The sequence below is a fragment of the Ooceraea biroi genome, chromosome 1 (assembly GCF_003672135.1).
Source record: "Ooceraea biroi isolate clonal line C1 chromosome 1, Obir_v5.4, whole genome shotgun sequence".
NCBI lineage: Eukaryota > Metazoa > Arthropoda > Insecta > Hymenoptera > Formicidae > Ooceraea > Ooceraea biroi.
In genome coordinates this window covers 18,784,565-18,806,217 of record NC_039506.1, presented here as the reverse complement: position 1 = coordinate 18,806,217, position 21,653 = coordinate 18,784,565, and the positions used below count along the sequence as shown (strand labels likewise).

Sequence of the window (21,653 nt, the reverse complement as noted above, 5' to 3'; positions counted from 1 at the left end):
CATTGACATTTTCTTTGCAGTCTTTTCTACTGCGCAATCATTTCTTCATTTTTTGGAAATGAAAAATACCTAACATGTTTATTATTTCGTGACGTGTTTTTACACTGTTTAAACGAACACGACGGCATTGTGCGATGTGCGAGACTCTGAAACAGTGCATAACCTGTGTCGTGACACTCGTTTACATTTATTATCGCGTTGCTATTGGTTGCTATTTGCAAAATGGCGACAACTTGGTGCTGCGCAGAACGTGACGAAATTCGTCCGAGATAATAGCACACCTTGTTACTTCCACCATGACGTATACTATAGATTTTCAGTACTGGCAGTAATATCGGAACGCAGCCATTCTATTAATTTAAATATATCGTGCGACATCGATCTATCGAATCGCATCGAATAATCGATAGCGAAAACGTATAATCGGAGGATCAGGTACTAATATGGTTGTCTTCTCGTTGCAAGGTTAAGTTTTTAGTGCGCGTCTTCAATGTGAATCTTCAGTATTATCGCTAAACTGTCTGACAATAGTAAATTATTTGCACGGTTATATCGTTGACATTCAATTTCCGATCGTTAAGGACTTATTTCCCAGCTAGTCATGGTGGAGGAGATTCAAAAGAAATTTCAGAATGAAGTCGATAAGTTACGACAGGATCAAAAAGGTGAAGTACAGGAGATATTCCTGGCCCTTTCGAAAAGGTTAAAAATATTTAATGATTCCTTGTTGGATTATCTCTAACATATCAATTGCGATTGTAGATTATAACAAGATGCTAACCCAGAGGCAACAGTTGGATGGACAATTGAATGAGAATATTGTTGTGAAGAAGGAATTGGATCTCCTAAAAGCGGACAATGAAGTTTTTAAGCTGGTGGGACCTGTGCTCGTAAAACAGGATCTCTGTGAAGCCAAACAGAATGTTGACAAGCGTATGGATTACATCAAGAGCGAATTGTAAGCCTCGCCAGTCTAAATCTCCTTAAGGTTTGTGTTATATGCTGAGTATATGTTTATAAGCCTAGGATTAATTTTTAGGAAACGCGTGGACGACATCCTGGCCACTTTGGACAAAAAGATAGATAGCCACAGAGAAACGCTGGAAAAATTGCAGCAGGCGTTCCAGCAGGCCCAAATCAAAGCCTCGCTAAACCAACCGAAATCATAATATTGTGCAAATGTCAGCTCTATGGAATTATCAGTTTGTTACATGATTAATATTTAATGATAAACAACCCTATTAAATAACAGAATGTTTCTCGCATACGAGCGGCGCGTGTTCCTCATTTCATTTATTTGTATGGTGTTATAGTCGTTAACACCACTTTTTGCTCTAAGTTGCAAGTTGATCACTCGTGAGATCCATACAGGCTGCAAATTATGTAAGCGTTGCAGAACCTTTCGTCTTCAACTGAAACCATGTGTCCTTGTACCAGCGAGTAGGTGATATTGATTACTTCATGTACGACAGATGTCTGAAATAATTATTTGCCTCTTTTGATGTCGCAACATTCATGAGTTTTGTACATTTTAAATTGATTGCGGCTTTTATAAAGAGTTTTATTGAGACAACAGTTTAAGAAATGATTAAATAGTTTAAATAAATAATCTGTCATATATTGATAACACATTGAAATGTTATCCAAATATATGCCAAATATATGCATGCATTTTTACCAGCAAATGAGTGGTATCAATTATTTTATGCATTATGTGTCATTTATATATAGTTATGTATTTTTAGGTAATTATTTAAAATATATAGGTATTTTAAATAATTTGTTTTTGATGTCACAAGTTCATGAATTTTTCAAATTTTTTATAATTTTAATATATTGAAATACAATTAAAGAATTTAAATATAATATAATCACGTGATCTTGTCGCGCAACGATAACTTTGAAATAGTCCACTAGATCGGCATCGAGCACTTGTCAATATGGCGGCGCTATCACCGCCCGTCTTGAAAATAACCTGAAAATCTGTATACAAATATTAGCTTTCATTAATCAATTTCGATTTTTCTCGTTTCAAGTAAGCTTTCGCTTGGTATCAAGTATCACGAGCCTCGCAGAAATGCTGCTAACCTTAAAGCCAGACCATAAGAAACACGTATTGTTCTTGGCCGAACAATCGGCACCAGGTACAAACAAATTCGTCACATTTATAAATTTTTGCATTTTGCAATAAATTGTGAGCGATTCGAAAATTTACTTTTCTCCTTCGAATTTGCAGTTCTGCAGGATTTCTGCAAACTGGCGCTGGATTATTTGCAAAAGGGTCCAAATGTCAAGGTATACAACGCTGCCGCTCGTGAGTAGCCAATTGTTGCAACTGGCAGATGATTATTGATGTATGGCAACAATAATTATTCGTCGCACAGAAACATTAGCGTTTCAAAATCTCCTTGTATTGTTGATTTCAGAAAAGTTAAATGTTGAGGTGGATGTGATCAGGAACTCGGTGGAGGGTCTGGTTAATCTTGTTCTGGAAAGCTGTAAGCACAAGGTAGATACACAGTTGTAGAGTTTTTATTAATTGTATTTAATAAATTATTATTATTTTGTATCCAACTTATGTCTTATATCTAGCAATGCAAGAAACAATTTATCACGAGTCGCATTATTCGATGTATCTGGACTTTACAGCTGAATGCAGAGAATTTCCGAGACTCCGTGGTCGCTTTGGGCTTCACGGAAGAAAAGGAGGCGATCCTGAGCAAGTTGTACAGTGTTAAAAAGGACGAGGTCTCGGATGCGTTAGAAGAGATTGGATTCAAATCGACTAGTTATCACGACATGGAGTGGAGATTCGAAGTGCAGGTGATGAGCGTTCTTATTCCTCTTTTGTTGCCTCAAAGTGTGTACGTAATGATACGTGTAACAGAAGTTATATTTTTATGCATAATTGCTTCGCTTTATTTCATGCTCAGACTGCATCGAGATCTCTGTTGAAGCAAGTCGCCCCGCTGATCACTCTAGACTTGTCACTGAAAAATCCTGACAATGCAGATGCAGTAGAACACGTTTTGCTGCAGACCGATCCTACTAACTTGCTTCACCTGACTCAACAGTTGGAGGAAGCGCTGCAAGAAAGCCACAGCCAACATACACGAAGAATCTCCAAGGCGATAAAATAAGACTCGGTGATTTGTACATATTTATATTTAACGCAATAAATGAAGATAAACGAAGGTATGGCATCAAATATTATTATTGTTAAATCTATATATTCACTCTTGGAATGCTTAATAAAACTCCCCCATATGATTGCGTGCAGAATTTATTTAGTTCTATAAAATTAATTTACAGACGACATTGTATCGTGATTATTCCATGACAATATTAACACTGTTAGCAATATTATAATTATTATTACAATAGTGTTCGCTAATTCCAAGATGACCTTTAAAGCGCAGTTGCTCAGGATGACCAGATTTACAAACCGCGCTGTGAAACATTTACGAGAGATTCGCGCGTGGTGTGGTTGAATCACATAAACTTCAACGGTTGCAACGAAACTGCAATTTGGCTCTCGATCTTGCGGATGTTGAAGTTCTCTCGCGCATTCTGACTTGGCTCTGATCAGACTCGCTCGTATATCGTAATTTACGATCCGATGTTACGAACTAGCTGCTCGTTGATGACGCATCATCTTTCTGCACGCGATACATTTATTGCAGCTATTTACAGTACATTTACACTCCATGCTCGTTGGCGCGGTTTCTCCGTGACAAAAATGTAATACTTTTTTTGATTGAGACATTGCGTACCGTTCACCAAATCCAAGTGCATTGTCAGAAGATTAACACAAATCTTGATTCTATGCCGCAGACTTGTCGTTCTCCGTGACCGTGGTAGTCGTGGAAGTCGTTTCCGCAGCATGCGTCTCTTCGCCTGCGCATGCCAGAGATGGAAACCTTTGGAACAGGGCAGCTCGGTATTTCGGATGGCTGAAATCATGCGGAAAGATTTAATTGTTCGTAAAGAAACACGGAATCTATTAGCGTCGAACCTCGCTTGCTTGCTGTCCGGGCTGAGCTCGCGTAGAATTCATCGGCCTATAAGTTTTTGAATTTTTCTTGCTTATGCAATTGGTAAGTATTTGGTGGTCTTCTAATTTTAATGCAAGCTCAACCAAAAAAAAGTTTGATTGGAACGAACTTCATGATAAAACAGACGACGCCAGGATTAAGGATCCCCTTAACGAATGAGATAAGAATAGATCTACCTGATGCCGTACACGATCGGATTGTACACAGCGTTGGCCTTCGCGAAGACGGAGCCCCAGATTGTGAAGAGTGGGGTGATCTTAATCGTCTCGAAGATACCCGCGTAATTAATGACTAGGTATGGAGTCCACGCCATGAACCACAGGGAAATGGTCATCAGAGCTACCTGGAATCAGCAATGTCGTCAGTACAAGTCGTACAAGTGAAGGTCGATAGATCTTGAAAGAACGAACGAAGAAAATCTACCTTGGCCAGTTTGCATTCGGCACTGGTGTTCTGGTTGTCGGTTGATCGCAGGGAGGCCACGTTCATCTTCTTTGCCTGCTCGCGCATGTTCTTCTCGTGAGCAGCGACGGCCTGGATGATGAAGAAGTAGCTGTAGATGATGAGGAACAACGGCAAGAAGTAGCAGAAGAAGCTGTAGACCAGGATGTACGATCTGGACAGCGTGTCCTTGTTCAAGTAGTCGGTACCGCAGGCGGTCATGTTGCCCTCCGGCACGTAGCTGTGAAAGATGGGTCATTATTATATCACGTGTTCATTATACGCATTTATGTTTGGGAGAATTTAGAGCACAACTAAACGTAACGTTTATTATTTTGGAATGCGTCTCACCGGTTCCATCCGAACATCGGGGCGATAGTCCAAGCCAACGAGAAGAGCCAGATGCCGAGTACGCGAAGGAGAGCGCCGTTAACGGTCATCGGCTTAATGGACAATCCTTTGACGATTACGTTGTACCTGTCGAATGCGATCATCGTCATCGTCCATATGGAGCCACATCCGAACAGGGAGCCCAACATGCCGTACAGTTCACAGAACAAAGGACCCAGCACCCACGTCTCGTAATAGCAATTGATAATCTGTGTGCAGCATTATTAATCACGAATTGTAAAGGTTTCGTTCCGTCACGTCGAACGTGGCTGCTTATCGCGGATCGTCGTACGCACCATAGCCGGAGACATGGCTAGCATCATGCAGAAGTCGGAGGCGGCGAGATTGATAACGAGGAGGTTGCTCGGGGTACGGAGGTTCTTGGTGGCGATGAAAATGTACACCACCATGCCATTACCGATGATGGATACCATGCCGAGGACACCAATGACCAAGCCGAGGATTGCGTGCCATAGAGGGTTCATCGGTGCGAATTGATACCAGTGAGGGTCGACCAGGTGGAGCATCTCCGGTGGCACCTTGTCCACCACCGTTTGATTGCCGAATCCTCCGTGGGCCGCCCATGCGTAGGCCGCATGGCTCGGTCCGGATGCAATGGTCATTGTTAACTGTACGAGGATTTCTTCACATTAATCTTCAGTTTCGATGTATTAGTAGGTTTGTTGTAATTTTACTTCTGATAGATATTGTAATGCTAAAATGTACGTATAATGTCTAGAAGCAGAGCTAGAAGTGTCAAGTAATCAAGATAAATTTAAGGTAAATTAATAATGCAATTATTTATTTTTTATTAATCATTAATATTAATTTATTAATTATTATTTGTAATATAATAGATAATCACACACAAACACACACACACACACACACACACACACATTATTTTTCATATAATATTTAATATAAAATTTTTGGAATTTTGTAGACTCCTCACATTTTTTAAATGTGGACAATCGAGATACAGGAAGTGAGTGTTTAATTGTTTCATCACGCATCACAGTCGAATCTCACCTCGTGCGTGCTACTTGAAAAGAGAAAATCGTCGTGGTGAACGAACTAATCCAAATATACTGTTGAATTGCTATTGCCAGCGTGGAGTCTCGCAGTGTCTTCCCGTAGGTCTTACAGGAAGAGTCCCCGTTCGGTCTAGTGTCGGATGCGGCTCGGATCTGGCCGCGACCGCGTGCCGCCCTTAAATATAATATCGCGGCGTCTTACGTCTTTGCGACTGTATACATCGCCATTCTAAGTCGCCAAACAGCCTTAAGAAGTTCTCTATTAAATTACGCGGGATTTGGGAATACCTTAAGAGCACCTTGAGCGCCGCACAGAGAAACCTTACGAGCAGAGCCGCATTTATACTTTTAGAGGCCCTAGGCGCAACATCATTATGAGGCCTCAAAAGAACAAGTCTATTTCAGTGAATTAAAGTCATATGTAGTTTATTGAAAATAAAAGTTGACATTTCCATAATAACTTTTTTTAATAAAAGAAAACTAACATAGCACAATTGAGTATGCATATAATTGCATTTAACAAAGTATAAAAATAAATCAGTTCAAATTTAAATTAAACAAAATTAATAATTAAAAGTATTTTTTTCTGGCTTTGGTTTTAGCAAATATATCTATAATGTCATCATAATTAATCGAGTCCATTACATCTGATTCAATGCATAATAACGACAGGTCACTCGTTTTATTTTGGTGTAAGTTACTTAAATAATTTTTTATTCGTTTCAACACTGAAAATGAGCTAATAATTTAGCGGCATGTATCTTGTTTATTAGCGTCCGGCACCTCATTTCTAAGATACGCGCGGCAAGAGGGGAACAGTGGGAGTTGACAACGAAATCGGCCAGAAATGTGCAACTAAATCCCGGCACTGCTATATAGCATATGTTAAATGGACGTGCCGCGAAACTGACAAAAGATCGCGGTTCATTATATCTATTACATAAAACGAAGTTAACTTCGATTGGGTATGGCTACGCGATAGAACCTTAGAAAATAAGGAATAGCGATAAGCTAAAAAAACATCCACAGTTCTATTTCTATTTTCATTCTTCTACAGTTGTGAAATATGTAGACGTAGGAAACAAAATAGCTATTGCCCCAATAGCTTTTTGCCTCGTTGGTGATATGCTCACGTATATGAATTTTATGGAATATAGCAGTTTCTGTTAGTTTTATATTTTAAGGAAAGAACGATGTATTTAAAACGGAGGTCGGAGGTCACACAAATTTTTCAGCAGCCTCTAGTTTTTATATTATGAATTTAATATTTAAAAATAAATATTTTATTTTGCAACTATATAACTAATTTGGTTTTTATTTGTGAGAAGGTAAGGTTTTAAAATGTGGCCCCATAGGGAGTGAGGCCCCAGCTTGCGCCTGATGCGCCTTATGGTAAATGCGGCCCTGCTTACGAGGGTACAACAGGAATAGAAACACGAGGGATCATCGGCGAAGGCGCTCGCTTTGATAGCGATTAACCGAAGTCAACGATTACAAGAGTTGTTGCGCTTCAGCAGGTTTTCTCGTTATATAATGTTATTCGGGAGTCACTTTTTCAGTATAACGAGGCATTATTTATTATATATAGCTAGTTATCGCTATATGAATTTTAATATTTTAATTACGAACGTTTGTGTATTTTCAACTCAGAAATTAGATAAGAATACATGTTAAAAAATCTTTTTTTTTCCCTTGAAATACTGTTTCCATCATCATCGACATTGTTCTCATTATGACAAATTATGCTCAAGCTGAAAATGAAATCTTTTTTTATTTAAATGCGCATTTAACAGAGCTCGCACTCCATCTTCTGAGCACACCCGACTTTGGGCGATTTAATTTTGCCACGCTTACTCGATCGATACATCGATACGTTAATCTCGATTTCAGGCGATCACGTGGGAAATTTGAAAATAACCAACATGGCTCGTTGGCGCGCGCGGGCCGCGTATGATGGAGCTACATCGATGACAGTATCGTGATCACGGTCTTACATACAGGTCTGGAAACTACCTCTAATTTCAGTGGTGGGAGTATGGCCGCTCTTTGAAGACACGTTTAGTTTCTAGCATAACCACTACTCGTCGCTGTCATCGATGTCCGCAGATAAATATAACCTGAAAAACCGGAGATAAGAACCCACGTGTGTTCATGACTCTTATTGAAAAACGGTTATTGACTACAAAAGTTATCGAAACGTTTATTGAAATGACGAAATGGTGTGCGGTACCGAATTGCAAGACCGGCAGTAGAACCGAGCAGAAACGTTCTTTATTTCGAGTGCCGAAAGACATTGTTACTTGGAAAAAGTGGGAAAAAGCTATACCCGCAAAAATAAAATAAAAAAATAAAGGACAGATTTAAACATAAAATCCTGATGGAAAAAATATAATAAAATTTTGCTAAAATGTATTTGAAAATCTCTATCAATTGATCCCGGTTCATTATCATTTCATCATAAATTTTCAAACTTTTGGAATATTAGATATAAAATTTATAATAAAATACGAAAATTTATAATAAAATATAAAAATTTATGATGAAATGTTAATGAATCGAGGTCAATTGACAGAGAGTTTCAAATACATTTCAACAAATTTTATTACATTGTTTTCCATCACGGAAGGATTCGTTTTTATTCACACTTAATTTTGAGAATAAAAACTCAATTTTATTTCATATACATATTTCACTAATTCATTTATAGTCTTAAATTATTTAAAGCGTTATTAATTTATCATATTGTTTTGTGAAGACTGCGAGTGGAATAAAGACGGACAGATATTCCCCCGGCCTCTGACGTCCTCGTCACCCTGCGAACATCGATCGCAACGCCTCTAGTGGCTACTGAAGAAATAAAAAGTGACACACAAAATGATCCATCTCCACCTATGAGTTTCCAGACCTGTATATAAGACCGTGATCGTGATGGTCAGTAAAGACGATAACGAACGTCCTCGAGGAAGATTAACGCGCCAGGTACGCAAAGCCCCGTAATACAAAACGCACTTGTCGAAATAATCTTTTAACGGACAACACTGTCGCCTCAGCCATGGACGAGGGTCTGGAGGACGATCTACTGGACGACGGGGACGGCATCGGCGAGCTGACGGCGCAGACGGTCCTCCTGAAGATCGAGAATGCCTGGATGAACGAGCGATTCGCGCCGGAGATCCTGCCGCACCAGTCCGACCTCGTGGATTGCATGCTGCAGCAGATCGCGCACATGGAGGGGAACGTGAAGAGGTTAGAGCGGGGCGACCTGCGGGCGCTGGTGCACCGGATGGAGCTCGACCGCATCCGATACGTGATCAGCAGCTACCTGCGCACGCGACTCGAGAAGATCGAGCGTTACACCGTCCATATCCTGTCGGAGGAGGCGAATCGCGGTCCGGACGAGGGGTACCTGACGCCGAACGAGCTGCGCTTCGCCAAGGAGTACCTCGCCAACCTGGAGACGCTCTTCAAGACGGTCGCGCTGCAGCATATGCCGCCCAACTTCCAGCGCTTCGAGGTCAACAAGTTCGCGATCAAGCCCAACATGCAGGCGCATGTGTTCCTGCGTGCCAATGACAGAGTTTCTGGGATAGTCCTGCCTGGCACGCTCAACGAGGAGATAGACTTCGAGGAGGGCTCACAGCACATTATCCAGTACAGCGCAGTCGCGCATCTAGTTAAGTCCGGTAAGGTGCAGTTGATATGATGGATTTGTTTCCTTCTTGACTGAACTTTCCCTGCTCTACTAGCACCAGTTGCTAAGTGACTGCTTGAAAATCAATCTTATTTTATACATTTTCTAAATTAGTCTAGAATAGTCAAAATTATTTGCTTATAAGTATTATTTAAATATTAGAATTATTTTTAAAAATCATTTATAACATCTTGATTGCTTCGATCCATGTCTAAATAAAGAATGCATCAGAACGGTTCAGCTGAAAGGAATAAATTTGGTATATCACTGTTAGATAAAAGGCACATAAAAGGGATATAAAGAGGAAGAAAGGAGATTGTGATTCGCCTTTATCTTCCTTGCCAAGAGGTATACGTGTGTATATTTTTTATTTTTATATAATACATTTCGAGAATCGTTAAAAACTAGTTACAAAGGAACTTATTTACCCCAGTTCCTTTCCATCTTGTCATGATACAAATATCAATTCCTTTTGCTTTTGCAAACTTCTGTAAAGTATTGCTTGCAAAATTGTTACGAAGGCACGAGTGATGGTAAATAGCTAACAAACATGATAAGAGTGCTTCTCGTTCAAAAATAAAAATATCTATCAAAAATAGGAGCTTCTACATAATATATATAATAAATGTATATAAAAAGTACAAATAGTACAAGAATAAGTACTAGAATCTGGAATTATTCTGTTGTCGCTAGACACCACGAATAAAAACGAGCTAAAGTTCAATAAAAAAAGATGAAATGAATCCGTCGGATCATTAATATATCAGCGTGCTTGTAGCATATACTCTTCTAAATAGAGTAATATATATTCCTACGAATGTGTGCAACTGCGAAGGATCCACTCACGTGGATCAATATTTTTGCTCGTAAGCCTGCAAGCAAAGCGAAGCATTCATTAACTTCTCTTTAAACCGAGCTCAACAACACTCAAACGAGCTTCGCTACGTAACGTAACATTCAACCCACCTCTCTAGCGCTTTGCTTAAGCTGTTCGGTCATCAGCTTGCCAGTCTCCTGGACCATGCTGCTGAAATGCCCCTGCTCGTTCCGCAAGAGAACGTGCGGGTGATCAAACTCCAGCACTCGGCCGTGATCCATCACCAGTACCTTGTCGCTGTCCATTATGGTGTTCAACCTGTGCGCTATCGTCAGCACGGTGCAGCTCTTGAACTTCTTCCGGATCGTGCTCTGTATGAGCGCATCCGTCGTTGGATCCACGTTGGCGGTAGCCTCGTCCAGCACGAGGATCTTGTTGTCCTGCAAGATCGCGCGGGCCAGGCAGACCAGCTGCCGCTGCCCGGCGCTGAAGTTGCTGCCGCCTTGCTCGACGCAGTAGTCCAGGGAGATCATCGCGTCCTTCAGCTCAACCTCTTCCAACGCGCCCCACAGATCGGCGTCGTGGAAATTGTGGAAGGGATCGAGATTGTCGCGGAGCGTCGCGGAGAACAGCACCGGCTCCTGCGGTATTATGGATATCTTGTTCCTCAGATCGTGCAGGCCGATCTTCTTCGTGTTAACGTTGTCGATGTAGATTGCGCCGTCGAGCTTGGCCATGTGAAACAGAGCGGCGATCAGAGAAGACTTTCCGGCTCCGGTGCGTCCAACTATTCCAATCTGAGGATTGTTTAGAATAATTCAGGATTATTTAAGAGAAATGCTTTTTTTAAATAAATTTTCTATTGAAAGAATAATTAAGATGTTATAAATGATTTTTCTAAATAATTCTAATATCTAAATAATACTTGGAACTAATTTTTATTTTAGATTAATTCAGAATACTTAGAAAATTTAAATTAATTAAACATATTTAGAAAAAAAATTGAAAGATTAGGATAAATTTTTAATCTTAAAAAAATTATTCAAGTATTCATACAGCGCTTACAATTAGATTATGAAAATAACCGTATGATTACCTTCATGCCGGGTTCGATGACGAAGTTTAGAGATTTAAGAACGGGTGGCTCCGACTCGGAGTATTGGAGAGAGACACCATCAAATTTAATTTCCCCCTTGGAGGGCCAATTGCTCGATGGTTTATCCGTCGGATTGCTCTCGAACGGTCCCTCTTTCTCGAGCTCAGTGAACTGCATTATTCTCTCGACGCTCGTCATCTGCGTAACCGTCTCGGCCGTCTGACGCATTCCGTATTGCAGCATACCGCATAAAATGAGCACCTGCGAGATCGCTAAACCGACATTGCCGGCAAAGGTGTTTCCTAAGGAAAAAAAAAAGAGAAAGAAACATATTCGTAATGTATCGTTAAACACGCATCGTTTAGCAACTGCGGCAAAAGATTTACCGTCGTCCAGCGCGACGAAGCTGTACGTGACAACGGCGACGAAACTGATGGACACCACATCCAACGCGAAGCCGAACGCCGTGCTCATCGCGACGCTTAGCGAGTAAGTACAGGTGTGCAAATCCTGGTGCTCGTCGAACTGCTTACGAACCATTGCCTGGGCGCCGGCGGAACGTATTGTCGTCAGGCCCGATAGCGTGGAATTGACGTGCGAGAAGACGGGACTTTTCGCTGAAGACGTAAAAAAATTTCAGAATTTTTATATGAGAAGTAAAACTTTTTAAATTAAATCAGAAATTAAAATTAAATTAATTCGTGGTGAAACGAATTAATTCAAGATAGCGAGAGATGATTCAAATTATGCAAAATGAGAGGCTCTTTTACCGATTCCCTCTAATCGTTTTACAGTTTGCGCTGTTGGAACGTAGATCTTTCTTATCACGCCAAACAAAATCCCCATGACGATTATGGCGAATATGATCCACCAATTGATGATGAGCACTTGCACCAGAATTCCGATCATCACCGCGAATATCTGGATGGACTCTATCATGGTCCTGGGTAAGATTTCGTCGACCGCGCCAATGTCCTTCGAGAAGCGATTCAAGATCCGACCTGAAATGATAGAAAAAAATTGCGTTACTACGTGTTGCGTCACATCGCCTAGCAATATATTTACCAGCTGGATTGTTATCGAAGAATAACATCGGCGCCTTGAGCAAACACGAGAACATGAAGTTATGTAGATTCTTGCTGGCGTTCATGCAAATCTTGTAAAAGATCAAATTTCGTCCGGTTGTCATCACGATGCTGACAATGATAAAACCTCCGTAGATCCACAAGGCCGTATTCGGATCGAGATAGTACAGATCCTCATCTATAATTTTCGTCTAAATGAGGTGGGAAAAAGCTTGATGATGAAAGGATTAGATATCTACAAGATTAGCCGTATCAAAAAATGAAGAGTACTAACGGCATTAAAGTCTTGTGGCGGTGCGGTGTCATTATCGTTGAATATTATCATCGAGCTGACGTTGCCATCCCAATCGTTTGTAGTTGTCGGAAATTCAAATTCATTATCTACCTCCGCCATGTTGGAGGACTTGATCGTAAAATCATCCGATCTATTGCGGTGCCGGTCGCGCATAGCCTTGATGTGTATTTCTTCTTGCTTCGTCCTTCATTGAAATTGTTGTTACATTATTTTATTATTATTATTATATATAATATTGTTATATTATATATAATTGCTATCTAATTTGTTATCTTTGAATAGATATCGAATTAAAAATTAAAATAATAGCTTTTCAGTCAACTAAATATTATATTATTATATATATTTAAATTATATTTATATTACATTTAATATATATTTAAATTACATTTTGAGGCATCATTAATAATGAATTTTTGCTTTGCGAACTCACCAGTAACCAACCCAGTAATCGCAACCGCTGCTCCCGATTTGTCCCAGAATCATACAGAACAGGAAGCTAACGATCATGAAGATCGAGCCGCCGCTACGGAGATACTTCCAGTAAAGCGACCCCGATACGCTTCCCTTGGCAAGGAGCTCCTCAGTCTCCTCGGGCTCATCTTCTTCCGCATCTTCGTCGTTCGCATCGCTTTGGTTTAAATCGAGAGTGAGATTCGCGTCGATCTTCAACAACTCGCTCGGATCTTCGTTAGATTCCTCGCCTTTCGCCAATATCTCCAGGAAGTCTGTACGCTTCTCTTGAAGAGCCTTGAACGGGCCTTCGTTCTCGATCTGGCCCTTTTCAAGAGAATTTCAAAGAAGCAGTTACATTTTTTTCAGTCACGAGATTTATACATGGAGCATAATATTTTACGTACATTATTCAGAACAACGACATAGTCGCACTGCTTTAAGTACTGCAGCTGATGAGTGACGAGTACCCGTGTTTTATTCTTCAAATAATCATTTATGCATTCGTCGAACAGATGTCTGCCGACGTGAGTGTCAACCGCTGACAAAGGATCATCGAAGAGGTAGATATCGGCATCTCTATAGACGGCTCTGCAAACAACCGGTTTCATTGGAAGACGCAGAATGCAATTGATTGGGCGCAGAAGTCGTCTTCGCGGATCTACCTTGCCAAATTGATTCTCGCACGTTGTCCGCCGCTGAGCGCCGTGCCCCTATCGCCGACCAAAGTCTTATCGCCGTACGGGAGTTGCTCGAAATCTTTCACGAGAGCGCATACCTTGATCACCCTTTGATATTTATCTTTGTCGTAAGGCTGGCCGAATAAAATGTTGCTGCGCACGGTGCCGGCGAACAGCCAGGGCTCCTGACTGGCGTACGAGATCTTGCCGCCTACGTATATCTGGCCGGTCAACGGTTTCAGCTCGCCTAAAATCGCTTGCAGGAAGGAACTCTGAAAGTTTTTTTTTTCTAACATTAGTAAGAATTCGTAATACGTTAATTTTGATTTTTCATTTTTTTTATTCGGAAACACATACCTTTCCCGCGCCCACGGAACCGACGACGGCGTAAAGTTCTCCAGTCTCGATCTCCATGTTAATATTATGTAATGTATTTACTATCGCAATAGTTGTCCACGATGCGGTAACATTTTTCATTATGACGCTTGTCTCTTTGGTAGCTGACAGAGGTTGTATAGATGGAACGTTTTCATTTAGTAACAGGAAATTCTAGATTAGAAGCGATTATTATCATAGGAAGCAATTATTATGGATAGAAAGTGATTATTATCATGGCATGTTGAACAACTCTTATCTGTACTTTTTAAATCATAGAGATATCTCAAGCAAGATTACTTCATTTTGACGTATCAATACTTATTTAAATATCTGATCAAGATAATATTTAATATTAAATATTTGATCAAGATAATATTCAAGTAACATATATAATTTAACCATAACAATTTAATATAATTCAAATCTATATATTTGTAATCAGTATTTATAATATTAATATATTTTCCATTACTTGAATTTTTTCTCACCTCAATTCTCTTTATAGACACTGCCGCCTCGGCAGCATGCGCCACTGCCATGGGATACAATATCGCCATGGTGAGTTGAAGGATATTAAAGTACTGCGCCATCGAAAATACTTTATCGGCGGATATGGAGTGTCCGAGAAATACGTAGCTCATTAATGTAAAGTACAATGTCGTTCTCTCCGTGAAGACGAATGTAGCTAAAGTGAAGCCTCTCAGATACGAAGTTAACGTGAGGACGTCGATTTCATACCTAGAGAAAGATTGTCCTTCAAAAATCGTTCGTTAACGACCACGAGCTAGCAAAATATTGCCTTGAAACATAAATCTTTTTTCTTTGATGATTAAAAACGGAAAACTATGAAAAGCAAGTTCAACTTTAACTTTTTTTTTTTTTTTCCACAACTTTGAATCATCTTTCAAAGCAGCGTCGTAATTCTGTTCTTCTAAGATTGCTCAGATTTCTAAGCAAGAAAGTGCCGCAGTTGAAGACTGCAATTTAAGTTCCAACCGGATGTGTACAGATACGTACTTCCTCGCCCGGCTGACTAATTCCTGGAATGGCTTTTCCCAAGTGTACATCTTGATGACTTGTATTCCGCTGACTATCTCAGACATAAGACGAACTCTCTCATCGGTCCTCACTGCGATCTTCAGACGCAGTTTGGATGTCCACCTGCTTATATACCCTGCGCGAAATTAAATAATGCGCGTTCAAATGCAATAATAATAATAATAATATAATAGTATACCTCGGATTTGATAAATCTGTTTGAATTTTAAATCATCCAGAATGATTTCGTGTTCAGAAATCTAAACAATTCTGGAATTGAAGAGCCAAAAGAATAAACAAAAATCATAGAAAAAAGATAAAATTACTTTTATAAAGATTTCCGCCTTTATCTTCTCTAAGGAAAAAATTGAATGAATTATGCTCCCGATGATGTGACAATAAAGGTGTACTGCAATAACTTTACGTAATTACCTTGCACGGGAATAGTTTGAATCGTTATGAGGAATATGCCGGCGAGCGAGGCGATGCCGACGCTGCGCCATATCAGAAACGCGATCAGGGCTCCCTGTATAGGCATGATCCAAATATAGTGCAGCAGCAAGAACACCTGATCGAATTTCGACATGTCGTTCGACAACAGATTGATAATCTGTCCCGGAGTGGTGGTGGAGGACTTGGACAAGCGTAGCATCTGAGAGACGAAGAAGGCTGATTAAAGACATAGAATTCTCTCTTCACAGGGTTCATCCCCGCGTGACCGATGGTGTCAAAATATTCGGTTGAATTACTTTTCTGTACATGAGGGAGGAGCTGGCTATCCTCATTCGCATCCCGACTTCCATCAGGCCCAGATTCGAGTGATGGCTGATCAAAGCCGACACTATCGCTATGATTATTACGCCGGATGCGTAAAGATATGCTTCCTGGTACGTGGATGTCGCTCTTGGATCGAAATGCCAAATCAGCAGGCCCAGAATGTACGGTTGCGCGACCCTGTACGTGTTTTTAAATAAGTAAGCAGCAAACGAGATAATAACAAAAACGATAATGGAAGTAATAGAAATTATAAACGATAATAGAAGTCGGGCAGACAGAAGCCTAAAACTGTGTAAATTGATGATAAAATTCAGTAAATCGATTCTAAAAATGAATATTTCACATTGTTTTGAGTTCTCTTTGATACTTATATTAATAACAATTTTGATTTAATTCATATTCATAATTGTTTACACTCTCTCAATATAGGAGTTATTTTCACGCAAAAATTAATGTATAATTTAGCGAATGTAATTTAGTTTTTTGCAACTCTTCTCTAATTGTCCCTGAAAAGAGACTCTGAAACAGAATCGAAATAAAAGTTCTTAGAATTGATTTACGATTAGGAGTGATTCGGTGATTGCAATCTTGCTAGAGTTTACGCGTTTAAGTGCGTTTCGGATTTTAATGATTTTGTATCATTGAGATTGCTTGAAACTGATAAGCCCGATTAAGTATCGCAGAATTATTATCTAATAATATGATTATTAAATTTTGCACATAGTTACTTCAAGGCCGTGTACAGAAATAAAGTCCACCATCCGTAATAGAGAAATGACCAGATAAACGTCTTCCTCAGAGCCGTGAAAAATTTTGGCTTCCTGCCGCTCTTTTCGGCCGCGCGCACTTCATTCTTCCAATTTCTAAAAGACACGTGCGTTTCAGATAAATATAATAATAATATAATACTATAATAATATACTAATAATAATTATTAATATTCTTGCGACCGTCATACGAGTTTTTATCCGAGATCACTAATTAATTGTCAATTTGAAATAGCCATAATCATCATTTTAATACACTTTTTTAGATTTTAATACATTTAGTTCTCTTCTAATATATTCGAATACACTTATTCCACTTTCCACAGTGAAATTTTATCCTTATTGTTATCGTCTTGCAGATTTCAGCGACAACCACCAGTTGTGAAAGTGTTGACGATTTATGGCAGCAGAATGTAAGTATTATAGTGTACGACGGTAATTCCACTTTATTGATTCAAGACAATCACGAGTGCGTGCAAATATGCTCTAACAATTAGACTGTGTAATAATTACACTGTTTCTTACTGTTCTAGCTTGTTTCCCAACAGTTCGCTGATATCGGCCGGCAGAACGTTGTACACGTTTTTCATCTCCAAGTCATGATCCTTTCCGTACCAGAATAATCTTGTCAACCACCTTAAATACGATTAAAAAGAAAGAGCAATAATCTAATAAATAATACTATAATAAAAATTATTCTATCAATAAAATATTGAAATGAGCACAATACATTTATAAAGAGCATTTAAAGGCGCAGTTGATGATGCGTATACTCCAATTTTTTATTAATAAAAATAGAACAAATTTGGGCGAAAATAATGATAAAATTATGTTTGTAATGAATCATTAATTAATCATGAAATTAATTACTTAATAATAAACTTTCTCTGCCGGGAATAATTTAACTCTTGAATTTATTGAATTTTGATTGACGGGCAATTAAAATGCAGCGTCAACTGCTTTTACGCTGTCATTTTAGTACTCCAGTATTATTATTACTGTTAATAAGCAAGTATGTGTACGTGAATATTTTAATATTATCGCCAGTAAATAAGTACACGAGCGTGTGAACATTTACATTCTCATGCATTTGGTGAATGAAGTAATTAATGGAAATTGATATATATTTATATATGTTGAAAATTATAGATTGAAGCTTTGTTTTCACACCTGTGAACACGCATTTGTCTGTTCCCTAAGTTCATAAACTACCTGATAGGTCAGCGTATATACATATGCATGAGCAGTGACTAACAAAAATCGATAGACACGTGCAATGAAGAATGGTAATCGATGCGCATTATGATGAAATGGACAGCAATGTGATAAAATAAGTTTATTTTTCTTGACTGAACTTTTTATCAATTATTTCACTCCAATGTTTTACAATTTCAAGAGAAATTTTATAAAGGTGTTTCTGCTTCTGTCAATTTCCAAAACTTTAAAGTTTTGAGACAAACAAAATTTAAAAAACCTAAATATTTAATGTTTACTAGAGATTGAGTAGAAAAACAAAATTTTAATTCTGATCTGATTTCTCTGCTTTAAGCACACAAGTATCTAGAAATTGCAAACTGTCTGGAAATATTGTCAACTAAACAAAACAATATTTTACCGATTTTATGTCTTTTCGCAGATTATACATAATTTCATATTACATGTAATATAAAATAATGTATAATCTGTACAATCTGCAAAAATTATATGAATATAATATTTATATGTATATTATATAGATTATTATATGAATATAATTTATATTAAAATTTCAATAAATCAGGACCTCTGAGAAAAATTTTATCAAGAGATACAAAGTTTCTCCGGGTCCTTCTTTCTTTCTCTATTAGTCTGTTCTTACGCCATAAGCTGTAATTTGTACGGCCAAGAGAGGTATGGAACACTAAAGTGAACACAAAAGATACAGATAAACAATGAACTGTTGCAATAACGTTGCAATAATATCTATAGCAGGGCCTCCGAGATCAATTTTATGAAGGATACAAAGTTTCTTCCTCGTCTCCTTTCCTGTTTTTATCTTCTAGGCTTTACAGCCAAAAAAATATGGAACACGAAAGTTCTATAAATAAGCAACGTTGCAATAATGTGTAATATACAGTTTATATTTTGGCTCTCTCCAAGTACAACGTACTCCCTGCATCACCTTATCATAGACCCTGAGTCGCAATTAATATTGGGTTGACCGGAAAGTCCATGCCTCTTCGCAAAATTCAAACACAAAACTTTGATTCTTATTGATTTTTTATACAAAGTTTTCCGTTTGGATTTCGCTGAAGGAATCTGCATGGATTTTCCGATCAATCCAATGCTTTGGCTCTCGAATCCTTGTTTGGACATCGGACCCGGATATGATGTGCTCTTTCTACTCCCCCCCCCCTCCCCCCATCCTATAATAGGCTCTGAATCGTCTACACATGTCACTCTCTTAATATCGAATTTTCCTCAATGCTCGATCATGTATCTATCCGTTTTATATGCAAGAAGTTCTGTCAACAAGAACAAGTGTACACTCCCTCTAAGTCATAATAGTGTGTCAACATGTCATAATTAATATCGCTTGCAGCTATCTTGCGTTTGCAAGATACGACACACATTTTAAGTACCAAAAGGTAACGTAATGTATTCGCGCACGCGTGCATGTGTGTATGTATGGATGAGTGGAATATGTCACGTGCTTATTCAAAGTGCAAACGTACAGTGATTGCCAATTTTATGGCCCATCTTATTCCGATTAAGGAAACCGAGCTAATTAATTTCTGCAAATAAAATAAATATTCAACATTTACGTCACTTTCTTGCGGTAACGTCCGCAATTGCTGCTCCAAATCCGTAATTATGCAACGTATCTTATCTATAAGATTTTTGACCGTTTATTTCCGCATATGTTTATAAATAAAACAGCTATATATACAGGGTGTCCCGGGTTTTAACCGACAAACTGCGGGAGCATATTCTACTAGTGGAAATAAGAAAAAATTCTTATATCGAGTTTGCTTAGAAATGCTTTATTACAAAGTTATAAACCAATATTGAAAAGAAATACGAGATAAGTAACAACGGAACATAGTGTAGAATTTGGAAGGTCGAGGATGTTTATGTTACGTGTATTCACATGTATTCATGTTCACTATGTTGAAACGATTCAGTATGATTGTTACTTTCGCAACAGTAGCCGTTAGATTTTAATCGTCGTGTCAACTAGCAATTACTATCAGAATGCCAAAAGTGTTTTCAAATGAGGAATACACCGATATTCATTTCGTGTACGGATTCTGTGAGGGAAATGCACGAGCTGCCGTACGAGAGTATCAACGTAGATTTCCTAACAGGAGAGTACCAGATAGATTTAAAGCAACGAATTACTAATTCAGTTACTGAGATGCAACCAAATTTTCAGGAATGTCGTACTGTAACAAATTCTGTACTACGTCGATGTCTAGCTTGTATCGATGTGCAAGGACAAGATTTTGAAATGCGTCACTAAATCATTGCGTAGATAATTTTTATTTTTGTGAAAAAATCCGTTGTTACTTATCTCATATTCCTTTTCAATATTGGTTTATAACTTTGTAATAAAGCATTTCTAAGCAAACTCGATATAAGAATTTTTTCTTATTTCCACTAGTAGAATATGCTCCCGCAGTTTGTCGGTTAAAACCCGGGACACCCTGTATAGTGAAAAGTGTGAAAAATAATGAAAAGTAATTAGTTTTCTTTCTCTTTCTTTTTTTTAAATATAAAATATATAAAACAGCTATATAATATAATAAAAAGTATGAAAAATAATTAGTTTTCTTTCTCTTTCTTTTTTCTAAAAATATATATAAAACAGCTATATAGTATAATGAAAAGTATGAAAAATAATGAAAAATGATTAGTTTTCTTTCTCTTTCTTTTGTCTAAAAATATAAATAAAACAGCTATATAACGAAAAATGTGAAAAATAATGAAAAATAATTAGTTTTTTCTCTTTCTTCTTTTCTTTCATTCTCTCTTTCTTTTTAAATTGCCAACATTATTATAGGACATCGGGCATGCCCAACAGTCGCACACTACATTACTTCTGTAGTAATTTACTCGAATTATCGTAACTTACAATAATTCGCTGCGCGTAAACGACGGCCTAGCCATGAACTACTGGTTTACGCGCAGCGAGTCGTCGTAAGTCGAGATAATTCGAGTAAGTTACTGCAGACGTAACGCTCGCACGTGGTGAGGATCATGCAGTTTAATTTAAAACTGCGTGATCCTCAAGAGCGAGCGCAATATATCACTTACATGACACGAACTTTCCTCGCAAGTCATGCATTTACGTACTGCGCGTACGTTTTCGATTTGATCGATCGCTCACGCGGTGCGAGCTGCAGGAGCTAGCTGCGCGAGGGAAATTGCGACTTACCAGAAGAACAGTTTACTGATCGGGTTCGCGGACGCCCGGGGATTCGGATTCTCGAATTTCTTGGTGGCGTCCATCTTCTGGCGGCGATGATGCAACTAAATCACTAAATCCTCGCTACCGCACCGCATGCACGTACCGCACCACGCCGCGCGGTACTGCTTAGAGAACGACATGCTTTGATCTTATACGTTACACTAACACGCACGCACACACGCGCAGCGCCACCGGCCAGGAAG

General features: G+C 38.7%; 5 protein-coding genes and 1 long non-coding RNA gene across 8 annotated transcripts; 3 read left to right on the top strand and 3 right to left on the bottom strand.

The window, feature by feature from the left end:
* Positions 1-403: 403 nt before the first annotated feature.
* LOC105278047 (prefoldin subunit 6) lies at positions 404-1,685 on the top strand. Its single transcript, XM_011336855.3, has 3 exons — positions 404-665; positions 763-958; positions 1,040-1,685. The coding sequence occupies exons 1-3, from the start codon at positions 602-604 to the stop codon at positions 1,167-1,169; spliced, it is 390 nt and encodes a 129-aa protein (XP_011335157.1). The 5' UTR covers positions 404-601; the 3' UTR covers positions 1,170-1,685.
* A 118-nt stretch (positions 1,686-1,803) lies between these two features.
* LOC105278046 lies at positions 1,804-2,223 on the bottom strand. The gene is made up of 2 exons (XR_893715.3): positions 2,089-2,223; positions 1,804-1,983 (listed from the first exon to the last, which is right to left on the bottom strand). It is a non-coding gene; the product is annotated as an uncharacterized LOC105278046 (long non-coding RNA).
* On the top strand, positions 1,937-3,194 carry LOC105278045 (COMM domain-containing protein 2). Its single transcript, XM_011336854.3, has 5 exons — positions 1,937-2,144; positions 2,237-2,314; positions 2,427-2,509; positions 2,650-2,823; positions 2,934-3,194. Exons 1-5 carry the CDS (start codon positions 2,078-2,080, stop codon positions 3,138-3,140), a joined length of 609 nt encoding a protein of 202 aa, XP_011335156.1. The 5' UTR covers positions 1,937-2,077; the 3' UTR covers positions 3,141-3,194.
* A 73-nt stretch (positions 3,195-3,267) lies between these two features.
* LOC105278044 (rhodopsin) lies at positions 3,268-7,798 on the bottom strand. Its single transcript, XM_026974538.1, has 6 exons — positions 5,919-7,798; positions 5,183-5,515; positions 4,848-5,095; positions 4,479-4,737; positions 4,232-4,398; positions 3,268-3,953 (listed from the first exon to the last, which is right to left on the bottom strand). Exons 2-6 carry the CDS (start codon positions 5,507-5,509, stop codon positions 3,824-3,826), a joined length of 1,131 nt encoding a protein of 376 aa, XP_026830339.1. The 5' UTR covers positions 5,510-5,515; positions 5,919-7,798; the 3' UTR covers positions 3,268-3,823.
* A 797-nt stretch (positions 7,799-8,595) lies between these two features.
* Positions 8,596-10,019, top strand: LOC105278043 (DNA replication complex GINS protein SLD5). The gene is made up of 2 exons (XM_011336852.2): positions 8,596-8,902; positions 8,974-10,019. Exon 2 carries the CDS (start codon positions 8,976-8,978, stop codon positions 9,624-9,626), a length of 651 nt encoding a protein of 216 aa, XP_011335154.1. The 5' UTR covers positions 8,596-8,902; positions 8,974-8,975; the 3' UTR covers positions 9,627-10,019.
* On the bottom strand, positions 9,967-21,647 carry LOC105278042 (probable multidrug resistance-associated protein lethal(2)03659). 3 transcript variants are annotated; one of them, XM_011336850.3, is made up of 18 exons: positions 21,418-21,647; positions 17,526-17,636; positions 16,962-17,096; positions 16,206-16,410; positions 15,889-16,108; positions 15,436-15,592; positions 14,907-15,156; positions 14,398-14,589; positions 14,026-14,312; positions 13,768-13,951; positions 13,341-13,687; positions 12,887-13,091; positions 12,593-12,803; positions 12,298-12,528; positions 11,914-12,144; positions 11,528-11,829; positions 10,581-11,228; positions 9,967-10,486 (listed from the first exon to the last, which is right to left on the bottom strand). In XM_011336850.3, exons 1-18 carry the CDS (start codon positions 21,489-21,491, stop codon positions 10,466-10,468), a joined length of 4,011 nt encoding a protein of 1,336 aa, XP_011335152.1. In that variant the 5' UTR covers positions 21,492-21,647; the 3' UTR covers positions 9,967-10,465. The 3 variants fall into 3 exon arrangements, with proteins under 3 accessions (XP_011335152.1, XP_026829601.1, XP_011335153.1); XM_026973800.1 differs by lacking the exon at positions 21,418-21,647 and having other exon boundaries at positions 15,889-16,125; XM_011336851.3 differs by lacking the exon at positions 21,418-21,647 and having other exon boundaries at positions 15,889-16,125; positions 17,514-17,626.
* Between the last annotated feature and the right edge of the window lie 6 nt (positions 21,648-21,653).

What these genes read in the sequence shown, in the direction of transcription:
- LOC105278045 (XM_011336854.3), top strand. Translation starts at nt 2,078, where the DNA reads ATGCTGCTAACCTTAAAGCCAGACCATAAGAAACACGTATTGTTCTTG. An exon ending in GGCCGAACAATCGGCACCAG is followed by an intron (nt 2,145 to 2,236) that starts GTACAAACAAAT and finishes TCGAATTTGCAG; the next exon opens with TTCTGCAGGATTTCTGCAAA. An exon ending in AGTGGAGATTCGAAGTGCAG is followed by an intron (nt 2,824 to 2,933) that starts GTGATGAGCGTT and finishes TTTCATGCTCAG; the next exon opens with ACTGCATCGAGATCTCTGTT.
- LOC105278047 (XM_011336855.3), top strand. Translation starts at nt 602, where the DNA reads ATGGTGGAGGAGATTCAAAAGAAATTTCAGAATGAAGTCGATAAGTTA. An exon ending in GTTACGACAGGATCAAAAAG is followed by an intron (nt 666 to 762) that starts GTGAAGTACAGG and finishes TTGCGATTGTAG; the next exon opens with ATTATAACAAGATGCTAACC. An exon ending in GATTACATCAAGAGCGAATT is followed by an intron (nt 959 to 1,039) that starts GTAAGCCTCGCC and finishes ATTAATTTTTAG; the next exon opens with GAAACGCGTGGACGACATCC.
- LOC105278043 (XM_011336852.2), top strand. Translation starts at nt 8,976, where the DNA reads ATGGACGAGGGTCTGGAGGACGATCTACTGGACGACGGGGACGGCATC.
- LOC105278042 (XM_011336850.3), bottom strand. Translation starts at nt 21,491, where the DNA reads ATGGACGCCACCAAGAAATTCGAGAATCCGAATCCCCGGGCGTCCGCG. An exon ending in GATTACTGGGTTGGTTACTG is followed by an intron (nt 13,092 to 13,340) that starts GTGAGTTCGCAA and finishes ATTTCAATGAAG; the next exon opens with GACGAAGCAAGAAGAAATAC. An exon ending in CGCCACAAGACTTTAATGCC is followed by an intron (nt 12,804 to 12,886) that starts GTTAGTACTCTT and finishes CACCTCATTTAG; the next exon opens with ACGAAAATTATAGATGAGGA.
- LOC105278044 (XM_026974538.1), bottom strand. Translation starts at nt 5,509, where the DNA reads ATGACCATTGCATCCGGACCGAGCCATGCGGCCTACGCATGGGCGGCC. An exon ending in CCGATGTTCGGATGGAACCG is followed by an intron (nt 4,738 to 4,847) that starts GTGAGACGCATT and finishes CATCTTTCACAG; the next exon opens with CTACGTGCCGGAGGGCAACA. An exon ending in CCGAATGCAAACTGGCCAAG is followed by an intron (nt 4,399 to 4,478) that starts GTAGATTTTCTT and finishes TGCTGATTCCAG; the next exon opens with GTAGCTCTGATGACCATTTC.